Consider the following 17,723-nt stretch of genomic DNA (forward strand, 5'->3'; position numbering starts at 1 on the left):
CGGATTACGAGTCGAACGCCTTAACACACTTGGCCATGCCGGGCCCTAATACAATCTGAGTGAGAATTTTTAATTTTAAATTGATGTTAAAAATATTTATTTCATCGTGACAACAGTGAACCAATAGATATATTTTTTAACTCAACAGAGAAATTTTCACACAGCTCATAATCACTCAATGAATATAGATCTTTATTTTTCATCCAAATTCGTTGGGAAGAGTTGTTAGCATGTCAAACAATGGAGTTGAAGATTTTTGTTCTGATACCACCATAGAAAACAAATTATTCTCAGCACTTTTGAAGCTTGGATACTTTATATGAATGACGATTACATCTCACTATTTTGCCTGAAAAAGTGTCCTAAAAACTGATTGTGAGTTGTTTTTCTTATACCATATTACTTTTAAATCATTGCTGGCTAATTTTCAAATTACTCTTTTACAGTTTTGCATGGAATTAAAAAAAACGAAATTGGCTATAACATAACATATAACATAATGCCTTGGGATAGCATTAAACCTCTTACCAATCATGACTGTTCCATCCTCCAAACTAAACTAAAACTATTAATAAATTAATTTTCAAAATAACTTATAGCCAAATCTTATCATTCATAAACTTATCAAGCTTCCTCTCAAACTTATTGCCTCCACAACATATGAAGGTAACTCATTCCAAAGGCCAAGCACCCTGTTAAAAAACAGGAGTGTCTTAGCTGAAGGTGACTCCTATACTGCCCAAAAGCTACACTTGTGTTCCCTTGTTCTACTATTCTCATCATTAAATGGGAAGAAAGATTATGCATCAAAGTTTTCAGTTGCATTTATAATCTTAAACACCTTAATCAGATCCCCAAACTCTTCTTTTTCAAGAAAGAACAGTTTGAGAAATTACAATCTTCCATTGTATGTCAAACACCATTTTTGTAACCCTTCTCTTAGCCCTTTCCAACATTTCAAAGATCTCAAGACTGAACATAATATTCCAAATGTGGCCTAACCAGCGACCTATACAATAAAATTATTAATTTTAGACTTGTATTCAATATCTCTGTAGGTACAACCTAAAACCCTATTTTCTCTACCACTAGCAACAGCACGCTGCTTCGATGGCTTTAGAGATTGATCAACTACTGCACTAAGATCACTTTCTTTTACAATACTGTTAAGGTTATTTCGATTCAAATTCTACTCATAATTCAACTTATGATAGCTTACAAGCATTATCTTGCATTTTTTATAATTGAAACTCATTTGCCATTTACTTTTCCAACTCACTAAATGATCTAAATCCTTTTGTAAATCAAAAGCATCTTCTTCGCAGCTAGCAACACCCAAGACCTTAATATCATCAGCAAATTTAAGTAACCTATTAACCATTCTTTCATCTATGTTACTGATGTAAATCAAAAAGAGTAAACGTACTAAGACTGAACTTGAGGTACCTCACTTGTGACATTAATCTAGTTTGACTGAACTCAATTTATAACAACTTTCTACTTTTTCCCATTCAGCCACTTTTCTGTCCAATTTGCTAACATATCTTCCACACCTATAGAAGTAATTTTTACAACCATGTTATGTGGCTCATTTCAAACGCCCTTTGAAAATCAAAATACACCAAATCTACACTCTTATCATAATCTACGTAAGCGGTAACCTTTCCAAAGAATGTCACAAGATTTGTAAGGCAAGATTCTTCACTTTGTGAAACCGTATTGGCTATCCGATAAAATTATAAGTTTTGTTAAATAGCTCTGCAAAGTATATTTTGTCATACTTTCCATAACTTTTCTCACAACTAATGTAAGACTAATGGGTCTAGAATTACTGGGACAACTTTTATCAGTTTCCTTGAAAAGACGAGTTACATTAGCTAACTTCCAACCCTCTTGTACCTGCTCGCTGTTCAAGAACTCACAAACAATAGTAGCAAGTGTCTTATGTTTTCAATCTTTAACCTTCTTCAAAACCCTTGGAATTGTTTTATTTTGATTTGGGGAATTTTGCACAAAGCTACTCGAGGGCTATCTGTGCTAGCCGTCCCTAATTTAGCAGTGTAAGACTAGAGGAAAGGCAGCTAGTCATCACCACCCACCGCCAACTCTTGGGCTACTCTTTTACCAACGAATAGTGGGATTGACCGTCACATTATACACCCCCACGGCTGGGAGGGCGAGCATGTTTAGCGCGACGCGGGCGCGAACCCGCGACCTTCGGATTACGAGTCGCACGCCTTACGCGCTAGGCCATGCCGGGCCTCAAAACCCTTGGAGAAATATTATCTAGCTCAGAATTAATGCAATCTTTTTGTTCGATCTTCTTTCCATCTATCAACTGTCAAAACTGTGGAACAATGTTTAAATCTTAGTTAGTAAAAATCGAATGAAAAGCAAAATTTAATAACCTAACCGATTTTCAAGTCATGAAGTAATTATTTAATTTAACTCAGTTGATTAGAACTCAACCGTACTGCTGTATTCATTCTTTGGTGTCCTTATCCTAAAAAGATCATTGAGTTGTTGGAAATTATTCGAATCAGTCGCCCCCCGCTAGTACAGCGGTATGTCTACGGATTTACAAGGCTAAAATCAGGGGCTCGATTCCCCTCGGTGGGCTTAGCAGATAGCCCAATGTGGCTTTGCTATAAGTAAACACACACACTCAAATCAGACCTAGTAGGATGATATCTGGGATGAAAAATTTGTTATATGAGAAGAGATTAAGAACTGGTTGTTTGTTTGTTGTTTTTTTAATTTCGCGCAAAGCTACTCGAGGGCTATCTGCGCTAGCCGTCCCTAATTTAGCAGTGTAAGATCAGAGGGAAGGGAGCTAGTCATCACCACCCACCGCCAACTCTTGGGCTACTCTTTTTACCAACGAATAGTAGGATTGACCGCTACGTTATAACGCCCCCACGACTGAAAGAACGAGGATGTTTGGGGGCGATGGGGATTCGAATTCCCGAACCCCGACCATCAAATTACGAGTCCAATGCCTTAACCCACCTAACTATGTCGGACCAGATTAAGAACTCTGAAATTGTTTCTTTCTTCTCGGAAAGAAAAATAACAGTTAGATATCAGAGATTTGGTTAAGAAAAAATGTTAAAGAAAGTGATAGTATTAGTGCATCTCTTTTTTTGTACCTAGTAATGAAAACAGTAGAATTAGGAAACACAAATTTAAATTTTGGCAGAATATGAGTTGTTTTAAACTGAGTAAATTTTATTTTACCAACATAATGATTGGCCTTTGAAATACCTTGCCTTCAACTGTAGTTTGGCCTGGCATGGCCAAGCGCGTAAGGCGTGCGACTCGTAATCCGAGGGTCGCGGGTTCGAGCCCGCGTTGCGCTAAACATGCTCGCCCTCCCAGCCGTGGGGGTGTATAATGTGACGGTCAATCCCACTATTCGTTGATAAAAGAGTAGCCCAAGAGTTGGCGGTGGGTGGTGATGACTAGCTGCCTTCCCTCTAGTCTTACACTGCTAAATTAGGGACGGCTAGCACAGATAGCCCTCGAGTAGCTTTGTGCGAAATTCCAAAAAAACAAACAAACATTCAACTGTAGTAAATAATAGTGGCATACGTCTCCGTAACTGCGAGAGAGGAAGCCAAAAAAGGCGCCTGAATAAGCTAGAACAATTACAGTTACATGGGAATAAATGTATGGGTTCAATTACTTTTCGTACGAGGGGACCCAACTTTTCGAGTTACGCCACTTGTGGACGCAATAAATTTAGAGGAGTTCAACGTCAATAAAAAGCTTGATAAATATTTTAAAAATAAGATCTGGCTCTTAAAGTTTTGTTTTTGACGTTGGTTTTTAAATCAACGAATAAATTGCAAAAATATTTTGACAGTGAAAGACTACGTTGAATGTCTGTCGGTGTTTGGGTAAGAAATGTTCATACCCTGAAGGGTCAGGTTCTCCATGACCTCTTCCTCCTACTACTATGTATAGTGAGTACTATTCAAGTTTTGAATAACTACGTTTTGTTGAATAGTTCACAGGTGGAGTATTCCATACGTTATTATATGGTAGTAAGTTAGTATACATATAAATAAATAAAATATTTTACCACGCTTAAGGTTATATTTATTTGACACCTTAAATATGACTAATATAAACTGTTATGCCTTATTTAGAACATCTATATACTGCCGGCCATCACATAAATAGAAAGCAAACAAACAACAAGTATTTTAACGTATATTTATGTGAAGATCATTGAGGACGAGAATACATTGACAGTTCTCTGGTGTTACTAGATGTGAGAGGTTAGGAGAGAGGTAGTGAATAAAATTATAAGTAAACTTCAAATACATCTAAGAAATTATTGCGAGATGTAATTTGTCCTTTGTGCAATGTCGTATGGAGTTTCGGTTATTACTAAAAATAAAATTATTATTTAAAGATACTGCTAAGTTAATGGTGTTACTAGTAACACATAAAACTATAACTAAAAGTCGATCGTATAGAATTATACAATATTAGGTTGTAGTATAATTAACGTGTCATTACTTTGTATTTATTTGTTTTACTGTACTTTGTTGATACTATGACATAGTCAACCATCATTAATTTAATTTATTGATTTTTTCTTATTTAGTTATAATGTAATTATGTGACATTGAACTTTTAAACATAACGTAATCTGTCGTGATATAGTATTATGGACTATAGTATTAGTGACATTTGCTGGTGGTCTTGGCTTGAACATTCTGTTGGAAATATTGGAATTGATCTGAAATTGAATCACGTATATATTATATTCCTTGCTGCTAGTGAAAGTAGAGTAGAAGTACTACTGCTACACATTACTGGCACAACAACCAGTCAAAATTGAAGTTTGTGGTAGGTCAACACTGACAACAAAGAGCTAGCACTGGGCAGGTAATATTATCTTCTGAACAAAACTTATAACAAGCTACCTACTTAAGATTAAAACTAAATATCAGCTCAGTAATGAACAAATAATTGTATATCTTGTTCTTGAGAAGATTATATATAATACATAGTTTAATCAAGTGGGTGCTCTCACTATTAGTGATATTTTCAACCATAAACTCAATATTTCACAAGATTTGGCCAGCTTGGGAGAGTTTAATTAAATTCAAATCTGTATATTGTACTAACAATACAAAATAATATCTGTAATAAAAATAAAACAATTATTTTAAATTAATGAAAATAGATATATTAAACATTCTAACCTGTAAACATTATGGCATTGTTGATCATCATTGAATTTAGTGATTTTACTATTTCATAACATTGTTATTGTTTGATATTAACTTGTGAATGTAATGCAACCTGTCATGATATTCTAATAGTAACTTATTTATTGCTGGCTTTGAGCATTCTATTGGAAACACTGAAATTGAATCATGTAGATCTTAAACCTGTTGCTGGTAAGTAGAACTAGAACCAGTGAAAATCAAAGTTTTCAGTAGGTTGAAAATGACAATAGACAGGTAATATTAACTTCTGATTAAAGCAAGCTGTCTACTTAGATTAAAACTAAATATCTCAAGATTAGGACACATGGTTTAATCAAGTGGGTGGTGCTCTCACTGTTACTGATATTTTCAGCTATAAACCCAATAATTCTAAAGTTAATCCAACTTAGAATATTTTGGTTAGGCTTACATTCATATATTGTACTGACAGTGTTAAATATTCTCTATAATAGAAATATAAACATTTAATAAAAATGTATATATTTAACATTCTAACTAATGGTGATAATGAAAGTAACATTAAAAATTATGGTCAGTTTACTTTAGTGACAAAAATACTAAAGAGCATGATAAAGGAAGCTTCACAAAATTATTTAATTTGAATATGATACCATAAAAGAAAGATAACATAGATTCCTCAGAAGGAAATTTTGCCTTACTAATTTTTTTTTTCTTTTCTTGAAGTTATTTTGACAGTGAAAGAAGATAGAGGTATTGTACATATATTTTGAAAATACTTTTGATAAGGGAGCAATCAAATAAGAAAACTGCATTGGTGATGGATGAGCTGGGAAAGGCTGTTTGATTGAATTGCAAGTTGGTTGAATAGAAGAAAGCTAAAAGTTCCTATTAATGAATTATTGTGAAATTAGAACCTTTTACTAATTAATATCTTTTGCTTTTTCTTATGTATAGGGACATAATTGTTAAAGTATGTTGTTAGGTATTTATAGTTTCGAGGATGTTGAGGTATTGCAGAATGATTTGGCTGAAATTTTACCTTGGACAAATATTTGGAAAATGACCCTTAAGTATAGCAAGTACAAGGCAATGCATTTGAGTTATCATATTTCTGATCACACATTTCTGTATGTATGAGAACACTCAGTAGCTTGAGGGAAGAAAAGAATCTTGACATATTGAGGAGTAACTCAAGCTATCAGAGCATTGTTCTGTTGTTAGCAATAGTAACATACAGCATGAATGTATCCTAATTTTAAATTTCTGCTAAGTCTCAGTACATTGCTTTGAGCCCTAAAGAGAACTAGCATTTGAACAGAAGCCTATTCTTGATGAAATAAATACATCAGAGGTGGTTAGGAAGAGTGGGATGTGAAATAGAAACGTGGATAACTATCTGAAATGAATTTTTGGGTAAATAAAATGCTACATTTAGTAAGATCATTCTGGTAGAACATAAACAGTTTTAAAAAAATATATTCTTTTTCAATTATTCATCATTAATCCTTCTTTCTTTCTCTTTCAAAATATCTTTGAAAGATTAGTTTGTAATTTAACATTTTTAAAGTTGGGGACACAACTATTCTTAACTGTACAACTGGATTCATTAAAAATTTCAGTCAAAATTAATGTAGTGAACTATTATGCACACTAATTACATAAGGAAGTTTGTTGATTGATTTACTTGCTCTTCATAGATTATTGTGTGTACTAGCTATATAGGGTTGCTAGGTTATTTTAGTTTCTAACATATTTTTTATGGGTTTGAGGTTTGCAATGCCCAAAATCTTCAAGTTTTACAAGGAAGAATGACTTATCAGATTCTCCTTGAAGTCAGAAGTTTGTTTTTATAGCTGAGTGTTGGTTAACAACAATTACATTTTTATTGTAGAATGAAACCCAATTTCAAGAATATTTTATTGGGATTGTATATGGTGTCTGATGTGGAGCATACAAGTTCCAGAGGTGCAATATGTCTAAAAAAAATTATCTGGATGTATTTTTAAGATTTCATTTGTAAGTGTGACTAAAAATAGCACAGTTTTGAGGGTACCTAACTTTTTCATACCATTTTTTTTGTAATTATAATCCAGAAAGAAAACCTCTAAATTTATAAAAACATCTAGAGTGAGAGAGGGTTGAGTTTAATGGGAGTATTCCCTCTGCTCTGGAAATAAAAATTTGATGATTTTAAGTGAAATAGATATGAACATTTTTATGTAAGTGGTGAACTACAATTTCTTTGTATCATTAATGACATGAAGAGAAATGTTTCTTTTTTTTTTAACTGTGTCAGTACAGAACATATTGTGTAACAAGTAATATCTTTTATTTTTTCTTTAAGACCCATTGCTAACATTTATTAATGTTAACAAATGTTTATCACTATGTAAAAAGGGTTTTGTCCACAATCATTTGATTTCATTACACTGTTGTACAATTATAACAGAAGTGCAATTGATTGTATTGTCCTACTTTATAAGTGGGGCACGTTTGCTAAATTAGTTTACTTACTCACATCACTAGCTTTGTTGCATATGCTATATTTTTATCTTTAGGCTTTATTAGTGGAGGAACTTGTTCAACAAGCTGGAACATTTCTACTCTGATCAGGGAGAAGCTGCAATGGTGTCGACACGTGGTGTGAAATTTAAATTTTCAGAAGGAGAAAAGGTACTTTGCTATGAGCCAGACCCTACCAAGGCAAAAGTGTTATATGAATCAAAGGTAATTACTGGTAGAAATGCACTTAGTGGTAGTTTTGAAATTATCTAGTTATTTGTATTTGATTAAATTAGTAAAATTCAGTGCTTAATTTTGATTTAACTTTGAAGACCGGTAGGGATGAAAAAAGAAGTCCAGGAATGAGAATGGATTACAAACTCATGGTAACAGCAGAATTCATTTTTGAAAAGTTGTTAGTGATAGCATCTTTTGAGAGTTAACTTATAACATTTTTTTTTTGTCAACTAGTTATGAAACCAACTAAAAACAAAAACTATCTGGGATTTATGATGATATTGTTCAAACTGTTGAAATGAGGGAACACTTAGGAGCCACCATTATTATTAGGTTTCGAGGATTTTATTGTATGTTAATGTTAAGGAGTCATGCTCATAGGCTCACTGATTTTCTGTCAATAAATTGTGTAGGAACTGCAAAATAAAGGGAAGTTTACTAGAAAACAAAGATAAAGGACATATGTAGTATGTGGCACTATTACTGGAGAGAGGTGTATATTGGTTAGCTATTTAGGAAGATCTATTTTTAAGCTCTTTCAGACTTAGAAAATATGGCATTATATACTGATATCAACAATGCCATTTTTCATAGAATGTGACTTGTGGTTAGTCTTACTTCAAACAATAAATTTTGTACCCTTGGAGCATTACCTTACTTACTAGTAGAAAAGATCTTTGTCAATTTATATACAGTAAGTTTAACAAGGCAGCAGTCTTTCTGATCTTGTTCATTGAGTGATAGGACAAGAGTAACTTGTCAGACTTTCTGTATAAAGAATACATACTCATGTGCAGAAATTTTGAAAAATTTTATGTTAACTAAAAGGGTTAGGATACATGTGATGTGTCTGCATGCCAATGTAACAGATGGGTAGAGGCTATTTATTTGGAGTTTGACTTTAAATTCAGTTACTGATAGATTTACATTAAATTCGGGTATACAGTTGTAAGTGGAGTACACAAGTCACTAATTCATGGAAGTTTACAGCTAGAACAAAGAAGTGACTTGGAGACCAAGATTTAATAAAAAAACAACACTTTAATTCAGATAATTAAGATTCTTACCAACATCAGGATTACTGAAAGTAACTTTAAATATTTCACTGTTAAAACTACTAAAGTCTTCCATTCAAGCTGGTACTTGTCCTTCAATTAAACATTAAATAATACTAATTAAATACTTTAATGTAACACAGTTATCAATTATAACATCAGTTGATATACGCTCAAAGGTATCCTCTTTAACATTCATCCAATTCTTAAATACACTGTTCTACTGAGAATGAGAGCATTAAGTACTTATATGGAGTGTAAGCAGAAGAAGTCTTCTGCGTTCTTTAGAACTTCCATCTTCATCATTATTAAATTAGTTGGATAGGCAGCTGAGTAATTTGGATCAGGAATCATTACAATCAGCAGGTTTGTTGGCCTTTGGATATGAGCCAAGAGTCTGACATTTTTGGCTGAAAACAAGGCTTTTTATATTTGAATATTTCGTTGAGCATTTGACTGACTCTACATGCTGGTTTTGCAAGTAGTTCTATCAAGTAATTGGTTAATATTTACTGTCTTATTAAACAAGTAGTTCCATCAAGTGATTGGTTGATATTCACTGTCTTATCAACCCAAAAAGTAATTGTTAATTGGTTATAAGTAAACACTGTAAATTAGCCACATGTTTGCATGTAATTCTCCTCATCTTCCTTCTTATCAAAGTTCTGCCAAGAATCTCTGGTTTCCTCTCTAAATAAATCTTTTAATATAATTTGTTTTCTGTCTTTATCAAAGTTGGTATAAACTTTCTCATAACTTTCTCTCTGCTACAGTGATACCTGTTTCTGTAGGTAAAATAAACAGTTGGTTTGTTCTTTATAACATCATTAATACAATATCATTTATATTTGACATTCACATTTTGTTCTGGTGACTTGTTACTAAACTTCTCTTATGTATGCACAATGTTTCTCCATATTGCATGTCATACATGTAGTTTTTACAAAAGTTCATTTCTTTTTCCTTGAAGCATTTGAAATTAATGTAAAGTTCCTCAAAATGTTGCAAGTGCTTCACCATAAAAGTAATAATTTCCTAGTTTCAAACCACAGAACAACTAGTTTATGCCATTAGAAAGGAACCTGGTGCCTTGAGTAAATTGGTGCAGATTATTGATTGAACACACACATTTGAAGTGATCTTAGGAACAAATTACTAATTGTAAGTATATTCAAGGTTAAAGGAGAACAAATTTCAATTTTAAACCGTTGAAAGGAAATTATGCAAAGTGAGGGAAAAGCCTAACAAATTTAGAATATTCAATATATTGCAATAACAGAAGGTTTAAAGGCATACAAAACTGCTAGAGAACTGTTTTAAAGAGAATATAGTAGAACCTTAATTAACAGTCACCAAGCCATTAAGGGAAGACCTTTTCTGTGTCTTTATTATTTTTTTTTACTGTTTGTAACAAAAATAAATTTTGAAATAACAAACCCCTCGATGTTCTGGAGTAAGGACAGTGTCTTTAGTCTCATTCTCTGTATGGGCATTTAATAAAGACAGTTATTTAAGTATGTCTCTACAGTACACTGCTAAATTCCAAACATCCCAGTATTCAAACACTTGTGATGTTTATAGGATTGGCTACAAACCATTTTCTCTATTAAACATTGTTAGAGATTCAAAGTAAAAAGATTATTATTACCATTGGGAAATTCCACTGTGAACAGTGTAAGGTACATAAACCGATAAATTCCACATTGTGTTTTCACAGCATGAGTCAATAAAGCTTATTTCTGTGTGTATATGCTTTGTTGCTCTTGAGAGTATTCTGTTCCAGTGTTGGAAACACAGTTTAATGATATAAGCAGTGATTTGTTGTTCTGTTTTCAACAGATTTTTGCTTCAGTCATTGACAATAAAATAAATACAGAAAATAAATGTGTAATGTTTAGCAATTCAGATCCTGAAAAGTAGTTTGAAACTTTGTGACCAATAATAAAGAAAAAAGGGCACAGCTAAAACTGAGACCTATTGACAACTCCTGAACAACTGTGTTGTGCATACACCAAACAAAATGGGGATGGGGCTTAAAATTTGGAAAAGTAGTAAGGTCAGTATGGAAACCAGCTTTGTGCAGCTTGTTTCTGATGTTAAGAGTACCTTGCAATAGAGAACATATGGACACAGAGGGAAGGGTGCCCTTAATATCATGTTTCTACTGTATTAGAAAACTGAGAAGAGGATATCCAAAAAATAGTTGGTATAAAATGTTATCAATAACAACAAAAACTCTTTTAAGCATTTTAAAGGGAAACAAAATGCTAGAATGGGTATTGGGCACCTGGATCAGTTAATATTTTTCCTAAGAAGGAAACAAAAGAACATATTTATGGGATGTTAATCTTGATTTTTAACAAATCCATTAAAAGTGGTTATTTGCTGGAAGATTAGCCAATATCACACCAACTTTTTTGGAGAGAGAATAGACAGTGGTTAATTAAATCTTATCTTAGTGATTGGGAAATTACTAGTCTATAATTAAAGAAATTACATAAGATGATACAAAATGTCCCTGATAGCCTATACTGATTTAGAAATGGATAGTTTGTCTTACTTGTAGACTTTCATTGGCAATGCTATATAATTTAGACATAGCTAAAGTGTTAGATTCATTGTATTTGGAATTTCAGAAAGCTGTTGATATCTTGTTATGTGAGAGACATTTTAGGTAGAGATTACACATGTTGAATTAAGAGTCAATTGAGTGTTAGAAGGCTTAAGGTTGTTAGAAGTGAGGTGAATCACAGTAATGTCACAAGCGATGTATTACCTTTGGGTTTTATGGTAGGTTATTTGTTTTTTCTCATTCATTGATGGTGTTGATAATTCAGTAACCAGAAATCTGTAAAATTTGTCAGTTATTTTCAATTAATTGGTACATCATAAAGTTTACTGTAGTTTTAAAGAGAATTTTGGTGATCTGATCTAACATCCAGTAGATGCCTTTTAATCTTAATAAAAGCAAGTTATGGGAAAACTGCAGATAAACTCCATGACAAAGTGATCTAGGGATAGTTATTACAAAGTTTCTAATTAGACCTTTCTAGAAAATGTACATTAGCTAATAATAAGGTGTACATGATTTTATATTGTGTGCATTGAAGTATTGAATACAGGTTAAAGTAGAACATCATCTCACCTCTGTAAGATGTTTGTTAGATCTCATGTGGAATTTTGTATTCAGTTTTGATCTCCTTCTACAAAAAAGAATGTTGAATTTTTGGAACTAGTCCAAAAAAGCACTACCAAGATGTTTCCAGTTTTGGAAATATTATTGTATATGGCAGGTTGAAATCTCTTGGTGTGTTTTTGGTGAAGAGAAGATGGACTTGAGGGAACGTGATATTGGTTTTAAGACTGTTAGATATTTGTTATCCTTAAATTTTAACAAAATATTAAAATAAAATAAAATTGCAAGCAATAAGACTAGAGAATGTAAGTTTAATGAAACTTTGGCAAGACTCCAATTAAGACAGTGTTGCTTTATTTACTAAGCAGTTGTGCACATATAAAGTGGGCATATGCTAAAGATTCCAGATTTCAGGGACCCATGTGACTCAAATCATGAAAGACTTACTAATGAAATATATAACATTAATACTTTTGTGTCTCTGGATCTGTCTGATTATGCTTAGTCCTAACTTGTGTAAGATACACAACATTTTCAGTTTTGGGACATAGTCCTGTCTGATACACATTTGCAACTTGTAAACAACCCACCTTTGAAGAGTGCCAGTGCAGCAGTCCTCTTGATATCTCTAAGAGTCAACAGCTAGAGGTCATCCAATCAGGAATAGGCCAATATACTGGAGATCAGTAACTGAATACAAATATGAATATTTAATACTTTTCTGAATAAAAAAAAAAAACAAATGCAAGAAAATTTCTAAGTATTTGAATATGAATGCATAGTAATGTATTCATAAATACTTTGTCAGGTAATATGAAATAATGATAAAACAGCAAATGATAATATTCCAATACTTTTATTTTATAAAACAAATTTTGACAAATAATAACATTTCAATACTTTTGAAATGCAATAACAAAGTTTTAGAACAAAAAATTTAATTTAACTAATGTTCTTAATGGACACCAGTTTCTCACATTTTTTTCTCAGTGGCAGCAATCAGGTCTGAAGATTTTGCCTTCAGTGCTAAAGAAATGTTCAATGGGGGGTCAGTAAATGTTGGAACACTCAGTTAGCAATTGGACTGTAGAGATAGTTTTTCATGGATCTTCCAATAATCTAGAAGGCTGCTTTACAGAAGTTTACAGTTCTCTTTTAGTTCCATAGTTGTAGGATTATTTATTGACTAAACTTTCTTGACTTCATGCTTCAGGAGCATTTGATTAGATTTATAGACCACAGGTCCAGTGAAAAACCAGTCTAGAGTAAATCTGGAATTCAGTGCCACAGTCAAGCAGAAGATGCTTTGTTGCTCCTCCTTAATCAGCTGAATGTGAACAGATTTCTTTAGAGCAGAGACAAGATTGAAATTATAACTGGACTGCATGCTGTCAGTCTCAGTCATCAGTCCATAAGCACATGATACTACATAACTGGAGGTAACAATATTCTATCCATGGGTGGAGTCTGTTGCCTCTTCAAAAGATGTCAGTATTGTCACCAAACCTGCAAGCATGTTTGGATCATGAAAAGTAAGTTTCAATGTACCAGTGTCTAGATTGTCCAACTTCTCTTCATGAGTTGTTAATAAAGACTTAATCATCTATTTAATGTCTGGGATTCATTGTGTTGGTGTTAACTAAACTCTGGTCTCTTTTTCAAGTAGATTAGTTAATTACATTGATTTTTTAGTGTATTACACAATGGCTGATGCTTTAAAAATTACTTTCAGCAGTGGCCAGCTTGTTTCATACCATCCTTAATCACAAGTTATGGCATGTGGGAAAGGCAGGAATTATGTTCAGGAAGAAAGTTGGATAAATTGTCTGCTGACAGATGCTTGGGAAGAATATACAAAGAATCAATAGCTGCCATTAGATCTTCAAAACCTTTTGACTCCACCACTGAGGATGGTTACAGTATATCTGAAATAAAATTGATGAGTTTGTTATTGATATGCTTCTGACAAGGCAGTGTAGACTTATATTTAGTTGCTTCTGTATAGTATACTGCCTTTGTAGGCTGCTGCACCTGGACAGAAATATGAGAGCCAGATGTATAATTCTGTATTTTTGCCTCATAAATGTGTTAAAAATACGAACATGTATCTTAGTTGTATAATACAAAGTATGGTTTATAATAAAACATAATTCTAAATAGATAACAGTAATGAATAATTTAGTTTAACACAGATCAGAAATTTAGTTTATCTATATATCATATAATTTACATAAATGTAGTTCATATTAATAAAAATAATAAGACTTCTGAAGCAAAAATAGTTCACTCACTGTATTTGCATTTTGCCTTGATATGACTAGATCTATCAGTTGGAAGTATGAAGTGTTCATGTAACACTGAAGGCAGTTTAATAACCATCTCAAATTCTCTCATATGACTTGATTGGATTAATAACCATGTAAGACAATAAATTTTAAGGTAGGTGGAGAGTACTGACCTCTCTTGACATGTTGAGGATGTAATAACAAGTCTAGAAATTGGATGAGTACAAAAGCTGACATTTATTCTTGAAATATTAAGTATTCACTAAATCATTCATCAGACTTGAATACTATGCCATTATATTCAAATAGAGTTACAAGTATTCCCAAAGCTGTGTTCAGTAGGAGTTTAATATTAATACGACATTCTTGTATCCTGCACTATAATATTATGACAAAACAATCATAAACTTCTTACTTGTGTAAATTTAGTTTATTTTTCTACTGAAATAACATGTCTGTGATTAGTTTTGGAAGGGGAGAAACAAAATAGCCTGGTACTTTCATAAACATACATATATAACTGCTCAAAGAGTGGTTGACCTATAGTATTTTCTACCTTTAGGTCAAGCATAGAAACTTCAACATTGAGTTAGTATAAGAGGAAATTACACAAGTATTTCAGAGATCTACAGTGAATAAAAGAAGAGGGTTTTATATTTAGTTTGGAGTAATCATAATATGAGATAGTCTAGATAAGTTATACAGCCCTTTGTAATTCCTTGAAAATCATATGAGGTATGACATTTCTTTTAAATCATTATTCCTTGAAAATAATATTGGGTATGGTATTGTTTTAAATCACTAACCCTGTGGGAGTGACCCAAAAGATGATAAAGCTTTTATCTTCATGCCAGAAGTTAAAGAAAATGTAGTCAAATCTTGTTCACAATACTTGATATTCATATAGGAGGTTTTCAAGGTTATATAAGTGAAATATGAAAACTATAAGATGAAAAATAATTTCATTTCTAACTTGAAAGTCATCTTTCACTCAGATTAACTTCATAAAGGGTTTTCAAAATTAACAGAAAATCTTTAAAAAATATATAAAATTTATTTTTTGTGTGCAGAAGACTTGAAATGTTTACTAAAAATTTAGTTTTAAAACAATAGATTCAGAATAATTATACATATAGTTTATGATTTGATAGTGGTTGCAAGTTTGATCAAAAAAACTGAGCCTCAATATAGAGTTAACAAACAGGAGTTTTGAAATATTTTAAAATGCAAGATTGTTTTGTTCAACATGATAACAAAAGGTCAAAACATAATACACTTTGTTTCTAATCAAGTTTTTTGTTACCAGTTCAAGCTGTTTCTAGATTTATTATATAATTGTTTTAACTTACTGAATTGTATTGAAATTCAATAATCAAGTATAATAACAATAATGTTAATGACCCATCAGATTTTTCATCAACACTATTCTCTTAAAATGTTTCTATAACCCATTTAGATGCCACTAAACAACATAGCAATATTATTCCAATAAATTATTTTATATAACCAGTAAAACCATTTACAAACACATTTAAACCTTCTGGTCCAAACAAGTATAACACCAAAATGCAATGTACAATAATTTTACAAGATCATGCCATTTTCATGTCATTATACCTTTCATGAGTAATACATTGAAAAGAATTAGTGTGTGTGTGTATATATGCATCTAATATATCATGAGAATAGCAACAACCTTTTTAGTAAAATTTCAAAAGTTATAAACTAACTGAAAATAAATGGTTTATTACCACTTTGTGTATCCTGTTGTATTAGCAATTTAAAAAAAAAAATTTGAAAAGCATTATAATTTTTATTTATTTATTTTATTTTTACAAGTTTTTCAAGAGCCAAAATCAGTACTAAAGCAGTCAAGTAAAACAAAATAAAAAGGAAGGCTGTATTAAAAACAGTATATCCAAACCTGTGATAAATGCACAAAAACAAGCACAAACGAAGATCAAATAAAAAATGCTGCATAAATCAAGAGAATCCCAAGAGTGCAGGTTATAATGTTGGATATAAAGTGTGGGATAAGATGTTCATCTGCATAAAAGTAGTGCAAAGTTGTTTAAGTGAACAATTAACACTGAAAATACTTATTGGAAAATATCAGCAAAATGTTCTAAATGTTTATATTTATTGAATATATTGTGTGTGTATATATATTAGTGAAAATAATTACATTCTAATGAATTTAAATAGGAAAATCATAAGGAAGGACTGTTAAAAACAGCAAATCCAAACATCTGACTAATTGTATTAATTTGTCATTTTAACTCAACAACAAGCTAAAACATAAATAAAAATTTCTACATCAAATGGAAAGATCCCAGGTTACAAGCTACAATGTGGGATCATGAAATGTACCCTCCTACTAGGGTGTGGAGGTGACTGAAGACGTAGGACCCACATAGCAGTGGGGAAACACCATCTATCAGTCTTAACTTACATTCACCTGTTTCATTTGAAATAAAGAATAACAACAGATTTAGAACTAGAAATACAAATTAGGAGAGTATGATGTTGGTGCTTGAGCCCAAGATGTTCTACATCTATATCGCCCTTCACTGCCTACAGACAGTTGTGGGAAGGTGACTGCTCTCCCAAGTAAAGAATTAATTGAAATAAAAATTAAAAAAAAAGGAAATAAGGTACTTCCATTCTGGGGTAAGTAAGATGAAAATTTACCTCTTGATGTTAGCATTCCAGCCCCCAATATGATAGAAAGGCACTAATTGACCAGCATAGCAAACAAACTATACCAACATGAAGCATTCCATCCAGCTGTCCAAACTAGTATAGCTCACAACCCATTCATCAGGTTTATTGTGACTATATGCTCTAAACAAGCCTTTATATGTGGGAAGATGTACATCTGCATAAAGTAGTGCCAAGTTGTTAAATGACCTTATTCTTAACAAAAATTAGTTATTAGAAATCTTAAGTAAAATTTCTCTAATTTTTATATCATTATACAAGATATTCGGAAAGTCACTGTGAAGTTTTGTAATCATATTTTATTTAGTCTATTTCAAGCCAGCAACTGATAGCAGTGTTTAGAAACAAAATAAGAAGGATCCAGGTCTGTATTGATGCCAATGGGGGTCGCTTTCAACATTGTTTATAATTGTCATTCATATTTACTTCCTGCATTCTATTTTGAAACATGTCTGTTAATAAATATATAAGTGCACAGTGACTTTCCAAACACCCTGTATTTATTTAATATGTTCTTATATTTGCTACAGAATAATTTTGTTTAAAGTTTCTTTATTAAATCCATTAACTGTTGATTTTT

At 32.1% G+C, this 17,723-nt stretch overlaps 1 protein-coding gene and 1 long non-coding RNA gene across 2 annotated transcripts in view; both read left to right on the forward strand.

Annotated features, from left to right (window-relative positions):
* The first annotated feature begins 4,157 nt into the window (after positions 1-4,157).
* Positions 4,158-17,723, forward strand: part of msl-3 (male-specific lethal 3) — a 41,570-nt gene continuing 28,004 nt past the window's right edge. Inside the window, exons 1-3 of the mRNA XM_076468528.1 lie at positions 4,158-4,295; positions 4,792-4,899; positions 7,766-7,934. Coding sequence (XP_076324643.1) covers positions 7,833-7,934 — 102 coding nt within the window. The 5' untranslated portion in view covers positions 4,158-4,295; positions 4,792-4,899; positions 7,766-7,832. The remainder of the gene's footprint in view (positions 4,296-4,791; positions 4,900-7,765; positions 7,935-17,723) is intronic.
* On the forward strand, positions 7,941-17,067 carry LOC143255770 (uncharacterized). The gene is made up of 2 exons (XR_013030834.1): positions 7,941-13,669; positions 13,870-17,067. It is a non-coding gene; the product is annotated as an uncharacterized LOC143255770 (long non-coding RNA).

Source organism: Tachypleus tridentatus, chromosome 1 (assembly GCF_004210375.1).
Source record: "Tachypleus tridentatus isolate NWPU-2018 chromosome 1, ASM421037v1, whole genome shotgun sequence".
Taxonomy (NCBI): Eukaryota; Metazoa; Arthropoda; class Merostomata; order Xiphosura; family Limulidae; genus Tachypleus; species Tachypleus tridentatus.